Source organism: Trichophyton verrucosum, assembly GCF_000151505.1.
Source record: "Trichophyton verrucosum HKI 0517 chromosome Unknown contig00859_1.f1.exp, whole genome shotgun sequence".
NCBI classification, from domain to species: Eukaryota; Fungi; Ascomycota; class Eurotiomycetes; order Onygenales; family Arthrodermataceae; genus Trichophyton; species Trichophyton verrucosum.
Genome location: NW_003315231.1, coordinates 206,949 through 231,289, shown reverse-complemented (window position 1 = coordinate 231,289; position 24,341 = coordinate 206,949). Strand labels below are relative to the sequence as shown.

The following is a 24,341-nucleotide window of genomic DNA, read 5'->3' as shown; positions in this document are numbered from 1 at the left end:
GTCGAATATTGAACATCTCTCAGTGTACACCAACATATCAGCCGGCCGTTCTCACATCAGTGTACCCACCGACTACATAGCCCGGCCTCGACTTCCTCGCATTATTTGCTCGAAATCTTCCGCTTGCTCAAAGAGAGCTGCCTCCCCGTGGTTGCTGGTCACCCACTCGACTACTCTATATCCGGCCAGGCCTCAGGCGTTTTTTCGCCTTCTGATACATTGAAAATCGCTCATGTCTGACCCGTGAGGTATATATTATTATCTCCTTGTCCCGCTCGCCCACACCAGGACGAAGACGAACACCAAGAGGAAAAAGGGCCTCAAGGCCATTTCTTCCCGTCTGAACAATCATGGGCAAACTCATCAAAAACCACTGGGCTCGTCTCATCATCCTCACTGCTGCCATCTGTACGTATATTAAAATCTCCCATACAGATCCATATATACTATGCGGGTCCAGGAACTAACAGAAGTGATAGTTCAATTGGCTGCCGGTATCCATGGCTTCTTCTGGCCAAAGATATTCTGGGACTTCCTGACGAAGAACCTCGATCGAGCAGTCAAGCCGGTTCCTATACTACAGATCATCAACGTCTTGCTCGGACTGCTGGGACTGGCCTGGGAGTGGCCCCTGAAGCCGCTCGCGGGGACTCTGTTCCACCGCAGCATCGAGATCAGGCTCTTTATCCTCCCTCTCAGTGCGCTTGCTTCGGCTCTGCTATATCAAGGCACAAACCCTGCCATTTATTACCTTATCGGCATGGCTGTTTACTTCTGGGGGTACAGCGAAGGAGAAGTGCGTTACTCCGTCCATCGTTCAAGCGTTTACCGTACATATAACAATGAGACTAACGACTTTGATATAGACTGTATGTCCCGAACCGTGGACCTTGCCACGGCGAAGACCAATACCGATAGAGTCAAAGGTATAGCTTGTTAGTTATACCGATCAGCAGACACCTTAGAACGCACCTGTATATATTTTCACCCCAGGCACCGACACCTCGTACATAATACCCCGACCTAGTTATAATTCCGACCAACTGCTGGAAGACTTTTTATCCCAACTTATCGGTCGAATTTTGCATACACGCACACTTAATGTATATTAAAAGCAAGACCTTGTTGATACACCTTGAGCGATCTTATGAATTAACGAATTTCCTTGTCAATATTAACCAGTTAGCTGATCAGTTCTATACTTTCTGAATAACCTCATGCTTTTTCACCGTTACCGAACTCTGGACAGAACCGTTATCCAGTTATCCGTCAAAATAAAAAAAAACTTCATGCTTAATCTCACTGCAGCTGATTCTTAAATTCTTTTCTGCTTGTCTCCGATCGACATCGACAGCTGCCTGGCTGCTTGCCCTCCGAGCTATGTGCTGGACAAGCTCGTATTGAACAGCACATTTTTGAGCCGCATCCTGCATCAAGCCCATAAAAACGCCGACACGGCCAGCTGCTGGTGGCTTGCAGCCAGCTTCAATCAAGTAATAATACTTCATTACTACCAGCCGCCAACTGAGAAGGATGGACGACGAAGAGGCTCCCCGGTCGTTCAACGGCAGCTTGGACAAATTCATCCATTCCCCCGGTGCAACACCCAGTGCATCGCCGGTCAAGTCGCTGAAACGCAAAATCGGCATCAAAGAGGAAGACGAAGACGCCGAAGATGAGAAAAAGGTCCTGTCGGCACCTGTATCGCCCCGGAAGACTCGCTCGTCCAAGTCTCTGACGCAGTCGACCCTGGTAGCGATGTCCAGGCCGTCCAGGCAAAGTACCCGGTCAGCTCCTCCACGAACATCCAGGAATGCCAGCAGTGGCACCCCCATAAAGGCGGAAGATGATGCATCAACAGCATCAGAATCATCCAGGGGACCTGTCTCTCGCCTTAGGGACTCTATACCGGAGAATCTCGTCCTGTTGCTCATCGGCGTCAACCCGGGCATCATGACCGGCCAGACAGGATATGCATACGCTCATCCGTCTAACCTGTACTGGCGCCTCCTACACTCTTCAGGGATAACTACCTTCCGCCATCCGCCGTCGGATACATACCGCATGCCGGAGCTCTACTGTATCGGCAACACGAACATCGTGGTGCGTCCTACGCGCGATGCAAGCCAGCTATCAAAGGAGGAGATGAACGCTGGAGTGCCCGTGCTGGAAGAGAAGATTGCGCGGTTCCGGCCTGAGGCTGTCTGTCTTGTAGGAAAGGGCATATGGGAGGCTGTCTGGCGCGTGAAACATGGGAGGAATATAAAAAAGGAGGAGTTCAAGTACGGGTGGCAGGACGAAGAGGAGAATATGGGACGGGTTAGGCCAGTGGTCGGAGGCAACAATCGAGATGCATGGCCTGGTGCGAGGGTGTTCGTAGCCACAACCACCAGCGGGCTGGCAGCATCAATGAGCCTGGCCGAGAAGGAGGCTATCTGGGCCGAGCTAGGGTCCTGGGTAAAGGAACGAAGAGAGGCTAGAGGGTTTGTTCTACCTACCATGAGCCAGGCGTTGGGGACTTTGGATAATTAACTAGATATTCGCTATCTTATTTACATAGATGCTGGATGCCGTTTTCATATATATCGTACGGTGCTGGACTTGAAGGGTACAAAATTAATTTAATCCTCATCTGAGCTTCTATCGTCAGGCATGGTAATCGGAGGCTTTAGCTCTACACCAGTATCGTGCGGCCTGATTTGTGCTTCGTTCTCCTCAAGCCACTCCTCCAGGTCAACATGGACCCTCAACTCTTTCTCTACAAACACGTTGAAGACTTTTCTCAACTCTTCAAACCCCATCGATTTTCTAAGGCGTGACTCAGTGAACGCCAAAAGAACCAACTGTTTGGACCAAGGACATGCTCGAATCGAGCGAAAAAACACTTGACGTCCCTTCTCACTCTCACCAAGTGTTAGCTCGAATTGAACGAATAACTTCCATAGCCCGGCATTGTGTTGGCCGGGTTGCGAAGACACCGCTGACTCAAAGGCAGCACGAACGGAATGAGCGGTGGAACCGGCAGAGACACCCCTGTGAAGTTCAGAGTATACTAAAAACAGGTGAGGAATAAGGGTTGCCTGTTTCTCAATAGATCGGCCATTCCCAGCTGGCTCCAGGATTTGGCGGGTGAGAAGAGAGCGAACGCGGTTTTCAATTCTGAATCGAGCCTCGTTAAAGGCGAAGAGACTCAGAAAGATTGTGTTTCGTGGGAAGAGTAAGATGCTCTTGTACAACTCCTCGCGAACTTGTGCAGGTTTATATACGCGATTTTCAATAGTGTGGTGATATAGCAACCTGGCCTTTGCTTGATGGACAGGCTCCAAGAAGGTTGCTTTATCCAGTTTCTGGGATTCAAGGCGCTGTTCCGCATTATCGTACACGTCGAGGGCTTCTGGAAGCGCTTGATCTTGCGTAAGGTAGAGTAACAGGGCTAAGCAGTCAGTAGCACATACAAATATGTCTGGATTGCGGAATGTAAGCCCATGGGCTTGGATATCACTCAGGTACTATCAAAAGGTTAGCAATGTTCAGACAGTGGGTAGAAGATAGCAAAATACATACTCTCCTTGCCTTTAGCAGCTCTGTGGAACTGACCACAACGTCACTAGCTCCAGTTTCCATAGAAGAATCTGGGTTGAAGGTACTAGTTGGAACCGCAACTAGCAAACGGGTTGCTCTTTCCCGGTTCTGGCTGTTAAGAGCTTCCCATACCCAGCTGTGCCAAAGAATAATGCAGTCAAGCGCTGCCTCCTTAGAGAAACTTTGGCTCATGGAAAGAGTGGTTGTCCAGACTTTCTCGGCAGCTGCAAGTTGGCCATTCCTAGCCTCAAGCAGGGCATAGGAGTTGTATAGCTTGATACTGGAAGGGCGCTGCTTCAAGAGGCTTTTCGCGTACTTTTTCGCCTCCTTGGGGTCAACACTGTACTCAAAGGCAATAGTATAGGCTGCGAAGTGGTCGTTATCCTGTATTTTTGAGACTAGCATTTTCAAAGACCTCCGAACCCATTCAACATCAATCGGGCTATTTCTCGCCAGATAAGTGGCTTTCCAAGATTGAAAAGTTGAGAACCAGTGCTTTCCATCGCCAAACAGTGTATCGAAACCATTCCTGAAAGACGAACAGGGAAAGGTAAATGGTGAATGTCCCTCTATCTCTTCGTCTTTTGCGGCGATGTAAGCGAACCATTCTGAAGGAGACCTGCGCATATCATCTAGATTCCTGTTCGACAGGAAAGGATCTATATGCCAAGTAGACGTTCTTTCACTACCTTCGTTCAATATTGTCGGCAGGCGACAAAATATGAGAAATGCATCCACGAGTAAATGTAGCATAGGAGGATCTGAAAATTGAACAAGGAATTCAGAAATATCAGAAAACAGGACTACTCGGTAAGGGTCGTCTTCTTGCACTTCGTCCAGTGTTCTAGCTGGTAAAAATGATGAGGATATCAAGGTTTGCTCAATGTCTCCCCAAGAGCCAAAGACATCTTTGATATCGATATCTGGAATGCCAAGATCTGTTTTCGGATCTGGTGAATCTTCAGTAGACCTGTCCCAGCCTTTTGATCCAACTTCACCGATTCTGGGAGCCTCAGTTTCCCAAAACCCAGAAAATGCCGAAACAGTGACCGCTCGATTGGTCGTTGGATTGAGGTCCTGCGGGCGGCAAAAGTTATATTCTAGTAAGGCTTGCCAAAGGCCAATTGAGTGCTCAATAAAGCCAGCTTCTCTCATAAACAGACTAAGACGCAGGAGGATATAAAGGCTAATAATCTGTTTCTCGGTGCTATCCGTCTGGTTCTCGTTGACTCTCAAGCACTCTAAAAATACCGATCGACACTTTTCATAGGTGAAATTGTTGAACGTGGTCTGCTGAACGTCCAAATATTTAATCCAGAGAGAGATGTAGCGCGAGTTGAACTGTAAAATAGACTTCCATTTGTCCAATAGAGTCTTTTGGTCCCAAAGGAGAGAGCCCTCTTCCATCATTCCAAGCAAAAGCCTGTCTCGTGGAACTTTGGGAGAAATACTTTTCAAAGCTTTCTCATATAATGATACCTTCATATCAGCAATGCCTCTTTTCTCGGCGAGCGTATGCTTTCGATAGCCCTCTCTGTCCGTGAAACCAACCATCTTCTCTTGATGGTCGATAAGTTGGAGCCAGCCTTCCACGTCGTCCGGATTGTCATTTGCACTTGAGAACAGCCTAGCATTTCGTAGTCTAGCACCTTCTCCGTCCGATTCTAGACTCCAATCTGACCCCATATCAGTTTCATCATCAGATTCTCGTTGGGGTTTAGCTTTCCCTTCAATGGATCGGTAGTCGGGGAGTTTCTCCTCTTCCGTTACCGTGACCGCATAACCAGTATCATAGTGCCCATCCGCTATGCGCCGTCTTTTTCTACTCCCACCTTCACTCAGTGGAAGAAAATCCCGCTCCAGCTCTGGTGTCTCAGCTGGACGCGGTAGCAGGCGCCGCAGCTTTGTCAATTTTGAAGCCGATTTCCAGAGCACCTTGTGGTTGCGCTGTGATGTATCTTCTGCCCCTCTTAGCTTTATCACTATCTTTGAATCACTGCTGAGGTCTTGATCGATGGTGTAAGCTGTGGAAAGCCCTAGAACTCTGCCTGCGCCAAAACGATAGTATCGGGGAATGTCGTACTTATGGAGAGAACCATAGATCAAGGTATATGGATCACCTGTAGGATCGAGCACGTAGAGATCCGTCTCATCCTGTAGTTTCAATCTGCCCGCAGGTTGCTCGCGTGGAGGTCTACTGGTACGATGATCTCTCGTTTCTCGTCTGTCCTCCCTTCGACGGTCATGTTTTGATGAGCTAACAGCCTCTTTGGTTCCATGACGACTACTTGAAGCCTCCTTCGAGGACTTCTTTTCGTCTCTGCTCTCACGATCTCGCGCTGGGGCTACTGGTCGCGGCTTGAAGCTGCCGAATTTTGGAATCGGCGCTTTTCCCTGAGTGAAGGTAACAAGCAGGTCAGTCACAGCTTGCTTGAAAGAGCATCAGGCTGCCACTTACCTTCCCCCCATCGGAGTCCATGGCTCCCTCTTAATCGCTGCGCATCTGTGGCTTGTCTCCTGTCTTTCAGCAACTTGTCCAATTAATTAATCAATTGATTGATCGCGCTGACGTTGAGGCTCGTAGATAAGAGACCGGCTAGACTTGCACTTTCTTGGCGGATGGGGACTCGGGAAAAACTTCCCTTGGCAACCAGAGAATTTTATGCTTTTTTTTCTTCGAGATTTGAAAGATTTCGCGGACGAAGAAGAAACAGCTTGCAACCTGCGCACAAGAAGAGCTCTCTTGGGCCTGGTGGACGGTGGACGAGAGGACAGCTGCTATTATGAATTAGATACCCTCGCTAACTAATAACATTCGCTCTTCCCTGAACAATGGCGTCGTCGCTCGCCGCGCAACTGTCGCAAGTTGCGGCCAAAGCAACCCATCAGTTCGACCTGAAAGCCCAGCGATCGGCCCACGCTCAATCGTTGATATTCGAGAAGAAGATTGCTAGCACACAGGATTTTGATACGATATACCAGCTGTACTATGAAGGGTTTCAAGAACTATGCGCCCTCGATCCTCGCTTTCAGCCGTTCCAGCAGAATCTTTTCAGTGAGCAGAGCAAAGTGGAAGACAGAAGCCAGATGACGGCCGCGCAGAATAAGGAGCTAGATGTTGTCATAGAAGAATTCCTAGCCCTGGTTGGTGGCCGGCTGCTTCTCAATCCGGCTGTGAAGGCTGTGGATTGGCTTGTTCGTCGATTTCGGTATGTCATCACTCAATGGCTGTTTGGAAGTTGGCCAAGCAGCTTGCTAACTGATGTATCGTTCTATCTAGGGTACATGAGCACAATACCCGTGCTATTATTCTCACATTTCTACCATACCATACCACGCCTTTATTCCTCAACCTTCTATCCATCCTGCCGGAGAACCTGACGTCTACCTTTAAAGTCCTACATCCATATAAGCGAAGCTTAATTCTGCCTACACGAACCTCCCTTGTACACAGTGCGTCGACGAATAAGGAGTTTTTCTCTGCCTTGAATAGTTATGTTATGCAAGTCGGCAAAGCTCGAGCGCACTATCAGGGCCTGACTTCTTTCTGGGCTGGTATTATGACGGAGGCTCTATCTACAATGCTAGACTCTGCGCAATCAGGGAGATTAGAAGTCGAACGCCGAAATAAGGAGGATGTTTTGATTCGTATTCTGCCAACACTTAGCACCGGCCTGTCATTGAAAAAGGCTCCAGAGCTCGTCATTGCTTGCTACATGCTGTGTGTTGTCTTGGCCAACAAGGGGTCTCTCAGTGACCATGCTATCGATAGCTTGATGGAGGCCGTAGCAGGATCTTGGACCCAAGATACCATTACCTCAGGAATCACATGTCTTGCAGTGATTTTTCAACACAAGGAACATCTAAAGCTCCCGAAGCCTGTTGTTAAGTCAATTCTTCGCCTGGAAGATGTGGCTGATGTTTTTGCAGGTCTTGCAGCATCTAATTCAATAGTCCACTTGCTTTCTGGCTTGATGAATGTTCTTATGGAGAACGATAATGAGGAAGTTGCAGCTAAATGTGTATCTCTTGTTGGCCAGGTACTCCAGAGTGATATAATGGGCGCCGAGGACAAGACACAGACAATAGTAGCGCTCCTGAAGACAATCGATGAATCTCATCGTAAAGGTTTTATGTCTGAGGAAGTACGCCAGCTGTCTTCAGATACGCTTGCAGCCTTTGTTGAATCTAAGGAACTTGATATTGTGCTTCAGAGAGCAATCTCCGAATCCAACGTCGATATTAAAACTTTAGAAATAACCCTTCAGCTCGCCATTGATAACAACTTGGGATCTGCTGAAACAGAAGACGTTGAAATGGAGGACATCCCTGAAAACAGCACCCAAGATGAGGAGTTTGCAGCTGCAATTGCATCTCTTTCCCAACGACGAAGTCAACAACCCGAAAACTTCCTTGTCGAGTCCCCTTCACTTCTATTCAGCGAACTAGTTGTTTGTTTCACTCAAGCAACAACATCCGCGAACAAGCTGGGTCAATTCCTCGGTTTACCAATCCTTCGCAGAAATACCAGATTCAAGGACTTGACTTACTTCTCTTTCTTCGTGCGATATTTTTCCGGCCCTCATCCACCTCTAGCGCGTACCAAGGCCATCAATATTGTTACAGCGTCTATTCTTGAATCAAATGGCAGAGCAATTGATTTGCAAGCGTTAATTCCATATGCTATATCCGCTTTATCCGATCCTTCAACGCCCGTCAGAAGGGAAGCGGCTGCGCTCCTGACCTCCATCGACAATCAATATTTTATCCCTGACATCGAGGAAGCACCCTGGGGCCAGGGTATAATATATGGTGACAATGAACAGTCAAAGGCTGTCCAGTGGCTGCCTGGGAAGGACATCCATACCTTGTTTGACAAAGGGTTTATGCCTAGCTTGGAGGAGTGCATCCTTGATCCCTCACGAGTCTTTGAAACATTCGTGCAGACTGTCAAAGGAACTTCGGAGGATGGTTCAGGGCTGAGAAAATCGGTTCGCCGAGATTTCTTCTCTTTCATCTGCTCACATATCATAAATACCCCTCTCTTTGCTACAAAACTCAGACTCCTGTCTATTGTCAACCGAATCAGCAAAATTGGGTCAACTGCCCGTACTCAATTCTTGTCTCCCATACTTGAGCAATGCAGAACAATTGATTCCGAGAAGATAAAGCGTATTAGTACGCAAGAGCACGTTTCGATTCAGGAATTGGAGCAACAAGTTCTATCTATTATCTATCCAAAAGATACGACTGCAATCTCTACCCTTCTCTCACTGTTGAAGGACACCCCTCAATCTACAAGGGCTTCATTCATTGGGGCTGTTTTCGAACGCATGAAAGATATCTGGCCATTCTTAGATGAGGAGAAAGAGCTATTCGCATCAGAGACTTTGCTCGATATGTGTCTTTCGACTAAGCCCCAAACTGGTGACTTGGCGAATTCTAGCAAAGAACTTCTTCGGTCTGTGGACTTGTCAGGTCCAGTTATCTCCAAATTCCTCAGCACAGTAACTTCGGCCTCTTTCAATATTGATTCTCAGTCACCTGCTCCGAAGAGACGGAGAATGAGCCAGAGCAACATGGCAGTCATGAGCCCTGCCAGTCGGGAAGAAGCGAATATTCCTCTTCGGAGAATTTCGTTTATTCTCGAGCTAATTGATGCTTCTCAGCCCGAAAGATTCCCCGAGCTTCTTGGTGGCCTATTTCAAACTCTTGCCATTGTTCACAAGTTAAAGCTCCAAGTTCGCTCAGAAATGAGCTACCTTCTTAGCCTCAACCTTGGTGTCCTCCTATCTGTTGTCAATAAATACAAGGTTGGTATTAATACATTCTTTATTGCATATTCATCTACTAACAATACCTACAGGGCTCACCAAAGAAACTCGATACTTCTGTCATTAGAGCCGACCTTATTATCGACTGTGTTCGCACATCTGAGAGTCAGCAGGTTCAGAACACTGCTCTTCTGCTTGTTGCAGCCCTGGCGACGGTAGCTCCTGAAATTGTTCTACACAGTGTTATGCCCATCTTTACCTTCATGGGTTCAAGCGTCCTCCGAAAAGATGATGACTATTCAGCCCTTGTTATTGACCAGGTAAGCATCTGTTGATAATATCTCTATAGCCTTGCGATGCTGACCTTTACTCCCCTAGACCATTGATCAAGTTATTCCTCCTCTGGTTCGCTCCCTCCGAGTCCAAAAGAGGGATGTGGTTACAGGAACATCTGAGCTACTATTGTCTTTCACCACTGCATATGAACATATTCCCTCATATCGCCGCCTCAGGCTATTTGAGTCTCTCGTGAACAAACTTGGGCAGGAGGACTTCCTCTTTGCTGTTCTGGCCATGCTAGCCACCAAGTACGGCATGGATCGGGATGTCCTGGTCACTATGACTGCTCTTGCGTCTAATGCGGAGGCTCAACTTCAGCTTACGGTAAACATCTTGAAGGTTGTCGGACACATAGGACTTACTCGATTACTAACGTTTTTATAGACGTACGCCCGGTACTTGAGCCTGGTTCAAGACGCGCTTCAGCCAAAGCCAACCATCTCCCGCATTCTCCTTGGTATTGGAAGTGAGGATGGAAGAGAGCCCCATAAAGTTGCCGTTGATTTACTTCAGACGCTCTCTCATCTGCTCAAATTTACCTCCCTTGGTAATAAGATGGTTCAGTACTTCGAGTCTGACGATACAGAAGATGCCAAGAAGGTGCACAGTCTATTTTCTGGTATGCTGGAACGTCTCCTGGCCTTAGGCGAATCTGTTCGTTCCATTAGAGCCATAAATATCGCCTGTGGTGATGCTCTTGCTACTTTGCTAGGCACTCTATCTCTTGTTGATTTCATTGACACGATTGAGGTTCTACTGCAAAGGCCAAAGGATGACCTCCGCAGACAAGTCCTCAGGCTACTTGAGAATCGTCTTGACAATAGCAACGATAGAGATACAGCATCCCAATCGAAGGCTCTCTCTTTCCTGTCTGTTCTTGTCGGAATTGTCGAAACGTCTCCCGATATATTATTGAAACATGCGGCTGTCGCCTGTATGGAAAAGATTTCAGAGAAGTACGGGAAGAAGAATCCAGAAAAGGTCGTTGAGTCAGCGATCGTGGTCGCCGGCGACAAGTGTATGGGGCTCGCAGACAATCGCATCCGTATCATCGGTGCATTGTGCCTTGCATCTATGACGGAGGTCATTGCGGATGCAATAATCCCTGTACTACCTACCGCACTCCCTCGCTCCTTGGATCTACTACAAAGCAGTATTCAGGCCAAGGAACAAAACCCAGAGCTACACGATGCCATATACTCGCTACTTTCAGCACTATTCGTTCACATTCCTTACATGATCTCGTCAGAGGACTTGGACAAAGTTCTATGCCTTTCTTCAAGCTCAGCCCACGCTAGCTTGTCGGAAGATTGTAACATCAATCGACAAGAGGCCCTTCAGCTATTGGCAAAACGTGTGGATGCGAAGGAAGTATATAATGCAGTTGAACGCAATTGGGACTTCTCAGTATCGAACGGGTCAAAGGTGAGTTTGAGATTTTTCGAGAAATTATACACGAGGCTAATAATGTGTGTGTAGGCCGCCAAAGAAACCCTCGAGGTTGTCAAGCTATCGATTGAGAAACACTCTAAGTCGGATACTATCAAGAATGTTCCTGCACTCTCGAGGTTGCTGTGGAAAGTATTAGACTTCCGAAGAGCTCAACTCAGCTTACCCGCTAGCGATAGATTTGAGGGACACCAGGTTGATGACATAGAGTCTTCCATCAACGACCTAACGATTAAAATGATATATAAACTGAATGATACCATATTCCGTCCGCTCTTCACGCAACTCACTGAGTGGGCTACAGCGGAGCTAGACAAGTCTGATTTGCCTGGCAGACAAGCAAGACTGACGACATTCTACAAGTTTCTTGAAACTTTCTTTGGTACCCTCAAGGTTTGTACTTGGTTTTTCGAACCGATATATTACGTTTCTATACTAAGAATATCTACAGTCCATCGTTACCGGTTATTCCAGCTATATCATTGAAAACGTTGTCGACATACTGAAGAACGTCCGACCGAATGTAAAAGAAAATCAGACCTTATGGACAGCTGTAATGCGAACACTCCGGAACTCATTCGAGCATGACCAGGATGGTATGTTCTCCAGACTCGTGAATTTGGATCATATAAAAAAGGACCTGTACACTAACTAGTACATGACAGAATTCTGGCAATCACCTAGTCACCTCAGCTCAATTTCCAGTCACCTTATCAGCCAACTCTCCATTGCCAACAGCAAAGCATCCTTCAAGTTGGTTACAGCCGAAGCAACCCCAGCTATTGTCGCTCTCGCGATTGCAGCGGATTCCCCTGATAACCAAAAGGAATTGAACACTCATATTATGAAATATATGCGTGCTAGTGGTGGCAATGCTGATTCTTGCAAAGGAGTAAACCCATTTACTCGGCTTGCGGCGGTCAAGTGCGAGCAAAGCCTGACTGAAGAGCTCGGCGAAGAGTGGCTTGCTTTGCTACCTGAAATGCTACCCTTTATCAGCGAATTGATGGAGGATGATGATGAAAATGTCGAGAAAGAGGTCAGGAAATGGGTTCTCATGATCGAAGATATCCTAGGAGAGAAGTTGGATGATATGCTTGCATAATGCTGAGCGTGCTTTATACTTCGCGGTGACAGCAATCTCCTCAGGTAGGCTTATTTGGTATTTTTTTTATTCTGTTGGCGAATACTTCTCTCTTGCTTTTGGGCGAAATACCACTTTGGCGTTTACATTTGGTTAGTTACAAGGTTTCAAAAGGATAGAGACTAAAAAAGAATAGCATTTGCATATAGAATGAAATTAATCATTACACTAAGTGGATGCTCAGTTCATTCGAGTCCAAAGTCTATGGCTAGTGCGAACTACCCCTACGTATTTACTGTGGAGGAGGGTTCAAATCCAGCCCTTCCACTGTCAACTTGAACGAATCGTTGCGCGAATAACTGCCAGCAACATCCAGCTCCAGTCGTCCTCTCACGCAATCCTCAAAATCAACTTCAACTACCTGCAGGCTCTCCTCATCCTCGTCCGTAACATTCCATATAGGACCTGCCAGTACTTTTCCAGCAGGGCTGATGATACAGCTGCCTCCTCCAGTGACGAAAGCATCATCAGAACTATCCTTGCCTTCCTGTTTGATATCATTCGTGACCCAGGAAGGCAAATGGCTGCGTTTTAGACATTGATTGGCACTGAGGACGACCGTACGGCCCTCCAGGGCAATAGTTTGCATCAGTGGAAGCCAGGTATCTCTTCCATCAGCTGTAGGGGCCAGGTAGAGGTTGACATTCTGCTGATATATAGCCTGTCGAAGCAAAGGCATGTAATTCTCCCAGCATATAGCTGCGGCAAGCGTGAGCTTCACTCCATTGATTTCCGTAGTGACAGCTTTCAAAGTTGATGCCGGACCTTGAGCCCACACCAGCCGTTCCGTCCCAGTCTGCAGTATTAATTAGGACAACTGCAATTCATCCATAGACATTTAATCATGGGAGGGGGAATAGTATAGCTACTTACTGGCATGACCTTCCTTCTCTTGCCTATCATGCCCTTCTTCGGATCAACGTAGACAACCGCACAGTATAAGCTGCCAGCGCACCTCTCAATAGCACCTACAACAAGCAACACGCCATTCTCCCTAGCCACTTGCTCAAGGAACTCTCGAGTACCATCGCCTCTATAATTCTTCCCTTTAGCAACAGGGAGCTTTCGTTTAACCCAGTCATCTTCGCTGGGGATGGGGGTATCTCCAAAGTCAACTGCAGCTTTGAAATATTCTAGATACTGGTCTCGTCCCGCGTCGTTGCGAGATCCAATTGCTGCCCCGAAGTTGCAGCCTCGAGGATATCCGCCTAGATATCCCTCTGGGAAGAGAAGAATATTGGCTAAACGGTTTGCTGCTTTAATGGTGACTTGTTCGAGGGCGTTGAGTGTCTCGGTAAGAGTATCGCGGGTGCGGCACTGCGCGATGGCAACGTTGAGTTTTTGCGACATATCTAAGTTAACTAGTACTTTTGACTTAGAGTGATTGATGGTGCTTCTGGATGTGATGGATGCATAGATGGATTGATATTATGTAGTTGGTAGTCGCTATGTTAACTATTAACCGGACTCCCATCCCCGCTTGATGCTAGTTTTATATATTCCCGAGTAATAGCCGAAGCAACTAAACTGAGCGTGGATTGATGATAGATGAAGACCACAACTATAACTACGAGATGCAGGATGTACCGACGGATAAATTACGATACCCAATTCCGTGGAAAGGATCGGAAAGGACCGTACTCAAAGATCACCGGCTAAAAGGTTTCCTCTAGTCTCATACAATTCATCTACATCACTGGGACGAAAGACGGATGCATCCAGCTCAAGATCAGACGATTGAAATGACGCGCTGACCGAGCGAGGCAAGAGACGCGTTAATATGGAGAGTAGTTGTGACGGGATTGGATGGATGTTTTTGATCATCCTCGAGTATTAAATGTATTTATATTCCGTTGAAGCTGTGATTTAAGCTGCTGAAGGTGAAGACGATGTACATCCCTTTGCACCATGTACCCATGTACCCAAGTCCGACGCCAACATGGATGGTATTTTCATTAACGTGGTAGCGATAGTGAGGTTAGTAGGCTACTTTTGTCCTCATGTCCTGTATGATGTTAGATAAATAGTCAATAATGTTTGCCGAAGGGGGGATAGTACGTACCGAAATCTTACGCTCGATTTCCCGAACTGATCGATCGAGCTCACCTGCTATAGCTTGCTTCTTGTCATTAGGCAGAAGCAAGAAAGTCTCACAGAGATCTCCGTCAATGACGCCCTTACATGGCGCATAGTAGCCTCTGTAGATAAGATGATCTCGTCCAGCCAATGGAGGGTTCTGTGAAGCAAGTTGCATCTCGAGGGTTTGGAAGAAATCGACGTCATCACGGGTGATGAATGGAACAAACATCCCGACTGTACCTTGGAGGCCGGTCCAGACAAGAATGTCTCGTCCACCAGCAACCAATTGGGTCTTTTGGATGCTTGTAGGTATATCTTGGGAGTAGAAGTGGATGACCAGGCTGAGCCTGTTCGGTGCGCCCTGGAGATACTGTCGTTCATGAATGAGATGTGCGCCGGAACCGTCTTCGTCAGCTTCTTCAGATGCCTTTGTAGGACATCGAAGGAGCCATATGTTGCCGAACTTGTCGCCGCCCGCGACGGTCTCGTAGTCCACCATTGTGGTACATGTGGTCCAGCGGGGTATGATGTCGTCAGCAAAGGGGATAAGGGCGTTTTCTTGGTACTTGTAAACAACATATGTGACGCTCTCCTGGACATCGCTGACGATGATTCGGCTTCCTTGGGTCTGAAGTCCGACAATCACGCGCGGCGTTATCTGGGCCTGACATTTTCGAAGAAGCTGTCTCATTCCAAGGTCGTAGATCCTTAGATCAGGACCAATACCGGCAAGAAGACGGCCTTGAAATCCGAGCAGGGCTAGTGGCGGTTGTTCAACCTTTGTCTTGTGGATGAACTCTAGCTCTTTACCTTCTTCTTGGAATCGATATATATGAATGAAACCACATGTGAAGGTGCGGGGACTGACGACCATGTCTTTGCCTGTTCCTACTACAAGGAACGTTTCGTCTTCTTGGCTGGTGAATGATACCGCTGCAATACTTACAGCAGCTTCATTGTCCTCGAGCTCGAGGTTAGACAAGACAGACTTGGTGTGGATAGGGTCCACAACTTGAATGGATGAGGCCCAGTGATTTGTGCCCCTGGGATAACCAAAGTCCTCTGGAGGTAACTCAGCACTATCACCGTTGACTGTGGTTGATTCACTGAGTAGTTTGGCCTTAGTAGCGGGTGAGAGAATGTTGTTATCGGATCCAATGACGTAGAAAAGGGGGTATTCGGGATGTCGGACAAAATTTCGAGGGGTATAAGCAAGAGGAATTGGCTCTTGAAGGAGGTTGTTGTCCAGTTTCTCGATGGAGAATATTCTGTCAAAACGCATTAGTCACTATTCAAATAATCAAGTGGAAGAAGAATAGATGATGCGAAGGAGGTTTTGCTCAGTAGGAACAATTGGATAAATAAATAAAAAGTTTCATCCTCATGCCGGTGTAGGCGATAGGAGTTGGAGCTCATCATGCAAAAAAAGAAGACATAAACATAAAACAGTGGATGGAATTATTGAAACGTACCTTAAGTTCTGGCCCTGGATACCGACCATGCCCTCCACGCACTGCTCAGAGGAGAAGTTCCAGCTCCATTCTAATCCGACGTAGTTCAAGGGCGTGAGGGTAAAACTCTTTGTCTGGACATCAGAGTATCCTAGCCAGGACCGGGAGCTGAGCGCGAGGACGGCTCTCTGCTCCTTGACTGAGACACTGAACAGCTTGACCGGCTTGACGCCAAGGAAGCGGGTCCGAGTATCTGACAATTCTCCGGTCACTTCATCTAGGACAGTACGCAGGTAGATACCAGAGTAGAGTCCGATATGGAGGTATAACGTCGACCCACCAGAGGTAGAATCTATCATCGACATGATGGATAGGGCAGATGGCGCGGACGTCAAGGCCTGGACGGATTTATTCTCCAGTGTGGAATCTGGATCAAGACTGAGGATTCGGACGGTCGAGTCGTCACATCCAACAGCGAGGAACGAGCTTCTTCCTCGTCCCTCGGGAACCTCTCCCAAGCTCAGACAGGTCACTGTGCCGGACATCTGTCTCTTTTCGTCATATTCGGCCAGTGAGCCATCGGTGTCCATTTCAAAGTAGACGATTTCACCAGAGCTCAGGGCAATGGCTACTTGTCTCTCGTTTGTGGTAGCGGCAACAATAGATCTATGCTGAGGAGCCGGCCACTCATTTACTCTCTGGTCTGCATGGATGTGTCGGATACCCTTTGGATGGACTTGGATGAGAGAGTCTTCACCTAATTGCTGCACAGCGAGAGTGGGAGCAGACGAGAGGAAGCCGGTATCAGTGACTTCTTCCACGGTCTCACCAATGCTCAAGACGAGGGTGCCATTTGAAAAGGATAGCACAATGTAGGCGTCGAATTGGTCATTCCGGGACAGCTTGGTAGTCCAAACGGCTGACGGAACACTGGGAAGCTCGGACTCGACGATCTCCGATACTTCGAGGCCGTGTTTCAGTGTTCTAAAGCTACTTCTGGCACTAGTGCCGCATAGAGTGTATATTTGAGGAGCATCTTCCTCTGTGATGTTTGCAATAGAAGCAGCCATGAGCGGGTTTAGAGAGGCAATGCTCTCTACCAAGTTCAAGTTTTCGGCTGGTCGGGGCCGGAAGTAGACTGGGGGCAAGGGTTCTGAGATAACGGCTGAGTAGTCATCGCTGATGAATTCAATCTCGTCGTCATCATCTCCTAGCTTTTCAAACTGGTAGAAATGCTGGTTGCCGGTTTCACTGGCTACAAACAAGAAACCGCTCTTGAGAATACATAGACTTGAAGCTAAGGGGACGGTGTCAAAGTACTTGAGTTTGAGTCTCTTTACTTCTCCGGTGGCCTTTTCGTTCTCGTCTTCTACCATCTCCATGGTAACTTTAAAAAGGTCGCCGTCTTCGGACTGCAGAAGGAAGAAAAAAGCACCGCGCATCTTGTGCATGACTCCGGCGGTGATGCATCGTTTCCTCTCTGGATTTTCGGTAGGCCCACGTCTGCGGGGGATAGGAACCCTGAAGGCGTCCTGGTTCGAGTGACGGTAGACAATGTTGTCCTCTGCGCAAACGAGGACACCACTGGGACCATCAGCACCGCCGGGCACCTGGAAGAGCATGGAGGCGGTGCGGTCGACCGGATCAGCCCACCGTCTGACCACATGGTTGAGTCCGAGATCGAGTTCGTAGTAGACAAGCATCTTCTCGGTCTCCTCGTACGCCTGGCCGGTGGGGTCCTGATCGACCTCGGTGTACTCGACCTCGAGAGCGGCAAAGATGGGGTTCTCGTAGCCCACGTCAAGCGCGGTGAGAGCAAAGACGACCGTCTGCGGCCTGTGGGCCTCGAGGGGCGAGGATATGGTGAGCTCGGCCTGCGCATTGCGGTTGAGCACGTAGACGAGCTTGTTCTTCTCGACGGAGGCGATCAGACAGGCCCTGCCCTTGGGGTCAACGGCGAGATACTGGCCCGGGACGACGCGTCTGACGCCGGACTTGCCAAAGGTCTCGAGATGGATGCGATTGAAGCGGTTCTGGGCCGGCACGTACTCGACAATGGTGATTCTCCCAGAGTCCGAGCCGATTATGATGTAGTCTATCAACACTCAGCACACAACGCTCTCATATATACAGCACACACACAATTGAGATCCACGGAATCAACACAAAAAAGGCCGCCATTGAGACCCCGGGGGAGCTTCTTTTAAGATAAAACATCACTAACTGGCCTTAGGGAGCAGGAGAGAGGGACATCACAGCAGGGGGAGAGCATACCTTTGCTGCTGCCGGCGAGCCTGAACGCGGCGAGGGAGCGGATGATGCCAAAGACGTCCTGCGAGAAGAGCGTCTGCACTTTACCCTGCGACGGGTCGGTGCGATGCAGGGTCAGCTTCGAGCCGGCCGCGGTGACGATCTGCTGCTCCTTGGTGCCTGAGAACTGCCCGAGGATGGCCTGCGTGATGGCTGTGGGCGGCTGGATGGTGAGCGAGTACATGAACATGGACGAGGTGGTCGCCATGGTGCTGGATGGACCGCGGTCAGCGCGCTTCCATCGCTTGCGTCAGCCGGTCGAAGCTATAGCCGTAGCCGTAGCCGAGCTGCAGCCGGTGGTATAACAACCGTGATTAGCTGTGGCCGTAGCTATCGTGATGTAGCTGGAGCTTGTAGATGTAGCTGGCGTTGTCTGCTGGTTGTCGCTGGAGGTTGGAGTTTTTTTTCTGCGGTTGTGGAAGTTTCTTCCTAGGTTGGCTGTTTTTTCTTCGGTGGCGGAGTCGGACCGTCGAGGATAAAGAGCGACGACCTAGACAGCGAGACAGACAGACAAGACAGACCAGACAGAGAAAGACGCCAGGATAAAGGAAGAGGATAAAGACAAGGACTGGCGAGACAAGGAAGAAGAGAAAAAGCTATAAGACGCCTGAGACGGGAGCTGAAGCTGCAGAGAGCGAAGCCAGCGAAGCCAGCAGAGACACCCCGCGAGACACCGCGAGAGCTACAGAAGACAGCGAAGAAGATACTGAAAGGAAAAGAAGAGAAGAGAAGAGAAAGATACAGAAAATGGCAGAGGAAGACGCGCCGTTCACGTTCCACGTCAAGTCGTCCGCAGAGCCCAAGTTCAGCCTGACGCTGAAGCCGTCGTCGACCGTCGCTGAGATCAAGCAGATCCTCGCCGGCGAGGAGTACGCAAACGTCCCGCCAGAGCGCCAGCGGCTGATCTACTCGGGGCGCGTTCTCAAGGACTCCGATACCCTCGCCTCGCACAAGGTCAAGGAGGGCCATACCATCCACCTGGTCAAGAGCTCTGCGCCCGCCGGCAGCAGCAGCAGCGGCAGTGGCAGCGCCAACACCACCGCCGCCGGCAGCAGCAGCAACACCACAGCCAGCAGTGCGGCGGGCAGAGGCGCCCAGAGCACGCCGTCTGGGGCCGCTGGAGTGCCGACCAACCTCGCAGCTGGGACGGGGAACTCGATGCTGGCTGGCCTGACGGGGGCCAGATACGCGGGCTTCTCTCAGCTGCCTGGCGCGGGCATGTTTGGCCCTGACGGAGGGGTGAGTAACCCCCTATCACATAGACGATGGAAGATAGAAGCTTGTGATAGCTAACACATTCGTATAGATGGGACCTCTGCCCGATACCGACCAGATCCTGAGCATGATGGAGAACCCTCAGTTCCAGTCGACCATGAACGAAGCCCTCCAGAACCCCCAGATCATCGACATGATGATACAACAGAACCCCATGCTACGGGATGTGCCCAACGCCCGCCAGATACTACAGTCGCCAGAGTTCCGGCGCATGCTCACAGACCCCAATATGCTGCGGTACATGACCCAGATGCAGAGAGCCATGGGCCAGGGCGGCGGCGGTGGACAGTCTGCTTTCCCTGCCCCCGGAGTCACCAACACCACACAGCGGGATGCAGGCAGTCAAGATAACACCACCACCAGCAGCAACCACAACAACAACAACCAGACTCAACCTCAGATGCCTCCCTTTAACCCTTTCCTCGCCATGCCTGGTGCTGGTGGAAACCCCTTCTCGTTCCTGGCCGGCATGCAACAGCCTCCCGCTGGTGCAGCCTCAGGAGACGCAGGTACAGCAGGATCCAACACCACCAACAACAGCGGCAGTAGCAACAACAACAGCAACAACCAGCAACAGCGCCAGCAGCAGCAGCACCAGCCAAACCCCTTCGCCTCTCTGTTCAACCCAGCACTGCTCGGCCAACTGCCAAACGCAGACGGTCAGCCCGGCCAGCCGATTCCCAACCCCTTCATGCAGAACCCGGCTCTCTTCTCTCAGCTCATGCAAGCCATGGGCGGCGGTCCTGGAGCAGATGCAAACTCCAACCCCAACCCCAACCCCAACGCCAGCAATCCCCTACTACATTCTCTCTTCGGCGGGCAGCCTCCTCAGCCGCCTGACAACCGTCCCCCAGAGGAGCGGTACGCCGAGCAGCTTCGGCAGCTCAACGACATGGGCTTCTTCGAGTTTGACAGGAACATCGAGGCCCTGAGACGGTCCGGCGGCAGCGTTCAGGGAGCCATCGAGTATCTGCTCAACTCCCCGTGATCGAAATTCTCCTGTCCTCTCTCCCCCCTTTTTCTTGACGTTTTCCCTGCATCCTCCCATCACTGCATGCGTGTCGGTCGATATTTAACCACCACGTCCTTCTTACGATAACCCTGATGTACTTTTTTTTCCTGCTTTAATAAATATGACATTCCTGCATCGTCTCTGTCTCCCTTTCCGCTCCCTTAACTTCTCTGCCGTATCTGCAGCCATCCCGGTCTTAGCTGGGCCGATGTAAGAGTCTCGATCGTATCCTCCATCGCCCCGGGGTCCCCCCCCCAGGCCCCGTTCTTCTTAAATATCTAGATCCATGCCGCGGCCACCGGCTTGCAATGGCCCTTTTCTACCTCTCAAATCACATATAAACCAAGCAGTTCCATCTCGTCCCGTCTTCTTGCTCTTGAACTCGCTGTGTTTTTCTTTTCTTCTTCGCCGTGTAAATAGTTATTCTAGTTAATTCGCCAGCAACGTCCATGTTTCATCCAGGGCTCATCATCAGGAAAAGAAACGAAGGCAATAGTTAATAAGAAGAGCCCGGCATGACTGTTCGTTCGTTTATTTACTTGTATTAAGTCATACCGTCGCACTTGACCAGCCAAAGGTCTTCTTGTCTTGCTTGTCTTTCTTGTCTTGCTTGTCTTTCTTGTCTTCCGAGCCTTGCGGCGGTTCTACATCCTTCGATCGCTACCATCAAAAGTCCCCGTCTCTGTCTCACCCTCGTCCCTCGTTTAAATCACGATCAATACGTACAGACAAGAGGCGGGGCGGGCCTCACTGCCATCTAACCTCTCCTCTTCCTCTTCTCCGTATCGGCTGCGTGGATGTAGGCTCGTCGTGAGCTAACCTTAGGCCGAGATGGACTCGACGGCGCAGCTCGCGTATCTACTCTCGTTTCTGCTTCTGCTTCTACTGCCGCAAGCCACGGCCTTTTACGTGCCCGGTAAGTATCCTTCTAACGCTCTATACGGCCTTAAAAAAAAGTACACGGTATAGCCGTCTACTTTGCTATGCTTTATGCAGGCGCTGTTCAGCGTGGTGGGCGCGGGCTGTGCTGACTCGCGCGCCAGGATACTCGATACAAACATATCAAGACGGCCAGCGCATCCCCGTCCTCGTCAACAAGATCTTCTCGGACAACTCGCAGCTTCAATATGCCTACTCGGACCTGCCCTTCGCCTGTCCGGCCACCGCAAGGGCCGGCAGCAGCCAGAACATCCCCCTCAACCTGGGCGAGGTGCTGCGCGGAGACCGCATCAGCCTGTCCGACTTCGAGCTCGAGATGGGACAGAACGTCGCCTGCAAACCGCTCTGTACCCGCCAGATTGGACGCAGAGACGTAAACTGGGCGAAGAGCTTGATATCAGACGGCTTCGTGGCCGAGTGGATCGTGGATAATTTGCCCGGCGCGACCAGCTTCATCACCGTCGACAAAACTCAAAAGTACTACACCACCGGCTTCAAGCTAGGGTACCAGGCTGTTTCATCGACCAGCCGGCGGCCGACGCATTATATCCACAACCATTTCTCCTTCGTGATTCGGTGGCGAGATGCGCCGCGTGGTGGTGACGGCCAGAAAGTCATCGTCGGCTTCGAGATATACCCCAAGAGCGTCAGCCGCGACGGCAGGAAGCGGGACGGGTGTCCCAGAGATGTGCATACCGTGCATCATGGCTTCGAGCTATATCTGCAGCCCAACAACACCCGTCTTGCACAGCAGTACCCGGGCTCATCTTACCTGCCGGAGAATGACGACGAGGTGGACGACGGTGCCACCCTGTCCATCCCTTACACGTACTCTGTCTTCTTCAAGCGAGAGGACAAGGTAGAATGGGCGAACAGATGGGATCTATACCTATACAGCCAGCAGGACGGTACCACCACGCATTGGCTGTCATTGTTAAATTCCCTGGTGATATGTGGTGTTTTAAGTGTCACAGTGCTGGTCATATACCGTCGTACTGGCTATGGAGACTCCAAAAGTCGAACAGACGGCTTGCTCGAGGATGGCAAGGCCAGCAAGCGTCGATCTCGAAAAACCAGCGGCTCGGCTCCGGTTGTGGACGAGAAGTCGTCTAACGGTCTACTCGATGGTGGTGCCGGTGTCGTTTCGGACGACGACCTCTCGTCTGAAGAGGACTTTGATGATGCTTCGTCGTGGAAGAGACTTCACGGCGACGTCCTTCGAACGCCAGCATATAGCGGTCTTCTTGCACCGTTTGTTGGATCGGGCATACAGCTTCTCTTCATGGCTACGGGGCTGTTATCTCTAAGTTGCCTGGGAGTGCTGAACCCCAGTTTTAGAGGCGGCTTCATCAGCGTGGGCGTTGGCCTGTTCATCTTTGCAGGTATATTCTCAGGATACTTCTCTGCTCGGCTCTACAGGACTTTAGCGGGTATGAACTGGCGGAAGAACGCATTCATAGTATGTCTCTCCCTTAACCTCTTTTTTTTCTTACGAAGAAGTGGCCTCTAACCAGGTAATAGACTGCTCTATTGTTCCCCGGACTAGTCTTCTCCCTAATCTTCGTTCTGAACCTGTTCGTGTGGGCTCAGGCATCAAGTACGGCTCTTCCATTTGGGACATTGGTCGGTCTCCTTGCCCTTTGGCTTCTCATCCAAGTCCCCCTCGTTTACGCAGGCAGCTGGTATGGCTACGAAAGGTCGAAGCCATGGAGCCATCCAACGCGCACTAGTTCTATTCCACGACCGATACCTCCACAACCATGGTACTCGGGATCGCTGAGAGGAATCATTCTTGCTGGTTTTGCTCCTTTCGCCGTCTTGTTTGTGGAACTGGTCTTCCTGTTCCGCAACATGCTACAGGACAAGGGTGGATATTACTATGTCTTCGGCTACCTAAGCATAGTCGGGCTTCTGACTCTTCTTTCCATCGCCGAGATGGCCATTATAACTACCTACACCCTATTATGCGCAGAGGTATGGTTTTCTACCCCCTTATCAGCAGAGTTCCTTCGTGCTTAACTAACTTTCCACCCCTAGAACCATCGCTGGTGGTGGCACAGCTTCATGGTTGGCGGAAGCAGCGCAGTCTGGATCTTCATGTACTGCATATGGTACTTCTTCACAAAACTGCATATCCACGGCTTCATCTCGAGCCTCCTATTCTTTAGCTACAGTTTTCTAGGCTGTGCCGTATACGGCCTGTTAACGGGCACCGTAGGGTTCCTGGCAGCGTACATATTCGTACGGCGGATATACAGGTATGCTTGCTCCTCTCCATTACTATCACAACGTCTAATTCGCTAATACACCAATACAGTGCTGTCAAAGCCGATTGATCACAATAGCCATTTGCTTTTTCTCCTTTCACTGTAGATGTTTACAGGGGTGTTCTTTTATATTTTTCGTTTTATACCCCCTTGTCAAGGGATTCTTTCACTCTTTCCCGGCACCACATTCTTCTTCTTTACATACTTAATGTCCAATGCGTTCCAGCGTCTAAGCACTATGCAACAATCAATTCCCCTTTGTGACCTTCTTTCTCTAGCTCCCAGTTTGTTGTTCTGTTTCTTTATACCTTAGATGCATTAATCCCGCTAATCGAGCTATCTTTGATTGGCATTATATATATTTCATGGAACTGCTTCCAGTTATTACTCCGGTTATGTATAGTAGTAGTAACAACATATTCAATGCATCCGCTTCAACATATTTAGCAAGCAGTGTAGTGATTAAAGGGAGCAATGCAGCTCAAATTCAAGTTCTAGGCTAGGAAATACAATAAAATATGCAAACTCCGACCAACCAAACGCCATTGTGTACAATAAGTGGGTATCCCAGAGTAGTGCCGAATGCTTTATAAAGGTCAACAAATAAAAGAATAAAAGAATGCCACCGTCTATTCCTTAATCACCAATTTTGCTGCAAACGGGCATCGTCCATTGAGAGGGTAGTTCCGCTTGCCCATAGTTGCCATCCTTTTCATAAAC

General features: G+C 49.5%; 9 protein-coding genes across 9 annotated transcripts; 5 read left to right on the top strand and 4 right to left on the bottom strand.

The window, feature by feature from the left end:
* Nucleotides 1-350: 350 nt before the first annotated feature.
* On the top strand, nucleotides 351-940 carry TRV_07037 (uncharacterized protein; the record flags this gene model as incomplete). Its single annotated transcript, XM_003018978.1, has 2 exons — nucleotides 351-408; nucleotides 480-940. The coding sequence occupies 2 exons, from the start codon at nucleotides 351-353 to the stop codon at nucleotides 938-940; spliced, it is 519 nt and encodes a 172-aa protein (XP_003019024.1).
* Nucleotides 941-1,533: 593 nt separating this feature from the next.
* TRV_07036 (uncharacterized protein) lies at nucleotides 1,534-2,532 on the top strand (the record flags this gene model as incomplete). The annotated part of the gene is made up of 1 exon (XM_003018977.1): nucleotides 1,534-2,532. One exon carries the CDS (start codon nucleotides 1,534-1,536, stop codon nucleotides 2,530-2,532), a length of 999 nt encoding a protein of 332 aa, XP_003019023.1.
* Nucleotides 2,533-2,621: 89 nt separating this feature from the next.
* Nucleotides 2,622-6,061, bottom strand: TRV_07035 (uncharacterized protein; the record flags this gene model as incomplete). The annotated part of the gene is made up of 3 exons (XM_003018976.1): nucleotides 2,622-3,509; nucleotides 3,565-6,012; nucleotides 6,041-6,061. 3 exons carry the CDS (start codon nucleotides 6,059-6,061, stop codon nucleotides 2,622-2,624), a joined length of 3,357 nt encoding a protein of 1,118 aa, XP_003019022.1.
* Nucleotides 6,062-6,414: 353 nt separating this feature from the next.
* Nucleotides 6,415-12,249, top strand: TRV_07034 (uncharacterized protein; the record flags this gene model as incomplete). The annotated part of the gene is made up of 8 exons (XM_003018975.1): nucleotides 6,415-6,791; nucleotides 6,863-9,395; nucleotides 9,449-9,676; nucleotides 9,735-10,019; nucleotides 10,122-11,120; nucleotides 11,175-11,537; nucleotides 11,596-11,740; nucleotides 11,810-12,249. The coding sequence occupies 8 exons, from the start codon at nucleotides 6,415-6,417 to the stop codon at nucleotides 12,247-12,249; spliced, it is 5,370 nt and encodes a 1,789-aa protein (XP_003019021.1).
* Nucleotides 12,250-12,520: 271 nt separating this feature from the next.
* On the bottom strand, nucleotides 12,521-13,638 carry TRV_07033 (uncharacterized protein; the record flags this gene model as incomplete). Its single annotated transcript, XM_003018974.1, has 2 exons — nucleotides 12,521-13,084; nucleotides 13,162-13,638. The coding sequence occupies 2 exons, from the start codon at nucleotides 13,636-13,638 to the stop codon at nucleotides 12,521-12,523; spliced, it is 1,041 nt and encodes a 346-aa protein (XP_003019020.1).
* A 628-nt stretch (nucleotides 13,639-14,266) lies between these two features.
* TRV_07032 (uncharacterized protein) lies at nucleotides 14,267-15,649 on the bottom strand (the record flags this gene model as incomplete). Its single annotated transcript, XM_003018973.1, has 1 exon — nucleotides 14,267-15,649. The coding sequence occupies one exon, from the start codon at nucleotides 15,647-15,649 to the stop codon at nucleotides 14,267-14,269; it is 1,383 nt and encodes a 460-aa protein (XP_003019019.1).
* Nucleotides 15,650-15,748: 99 nt separating this feature from the next.
* On the bottom strand, nucleotides 15,749-18,336 carry TRV_07031 (uncharacterized protein; the record flags this gene model as incomplete). The annotated part of the gene is made up of 2 exons (XM_003018972.1): nucleotides 15,749-17,913; nucleotides 18,093-18,336. 2 exons carry the CDS (start codon nucleotides 18,334-18,336, stop codon nucleotides 15,749-15,751), a joined length of 2,409 nt encoding a protein of 802 aa, XP_003019018.1.
* A 539-nt stretch (nucleotides 18,337-18,875) lies between these two features.
* On the top strand, nucleotides 18,876-20,391 carry TRV_07030 (uncharacterized protein; the record flags this gene model as incomplete). The annotated part of the gene is made up of 2 exons (XM_003018971.1): nucleotides 18,876-19,367; nucleotides 19,435-20,391. The coding sequence occupies 2 exons, from the start codon at nucleotides 18,876-18,878 to the stop codon at nucleotides 20,389-20,391; spliced, it is 1,449 nt and encodes a 482-aa protein (XP_003019017.1).
* Nucleotides 20,392-21,246: 855 nt separating this feature from the next.
* TRV_07029 (uncharacterized protein) lies at nucleotides 21,247-23,373 on the top strand (the record flags this gene model as incomplete). The annotated part of the gene is made up of 3 exons (XM_003018970.1): nucleotides 21,247-21,331; nucleotides 21,483-22,813; nucleotides 22,876-23,373. 3 exons carry the CDS (start codon nucleotides 21,247-21,249, stop codon nucleotides 23,371-23,373), a joined length of 1,914 nt encoding a protein of 637 aa, XP_003019016.1.
* Between the last annotated feature and the right edge of the window lie 968 nt (nucleotides 23,374-24,341).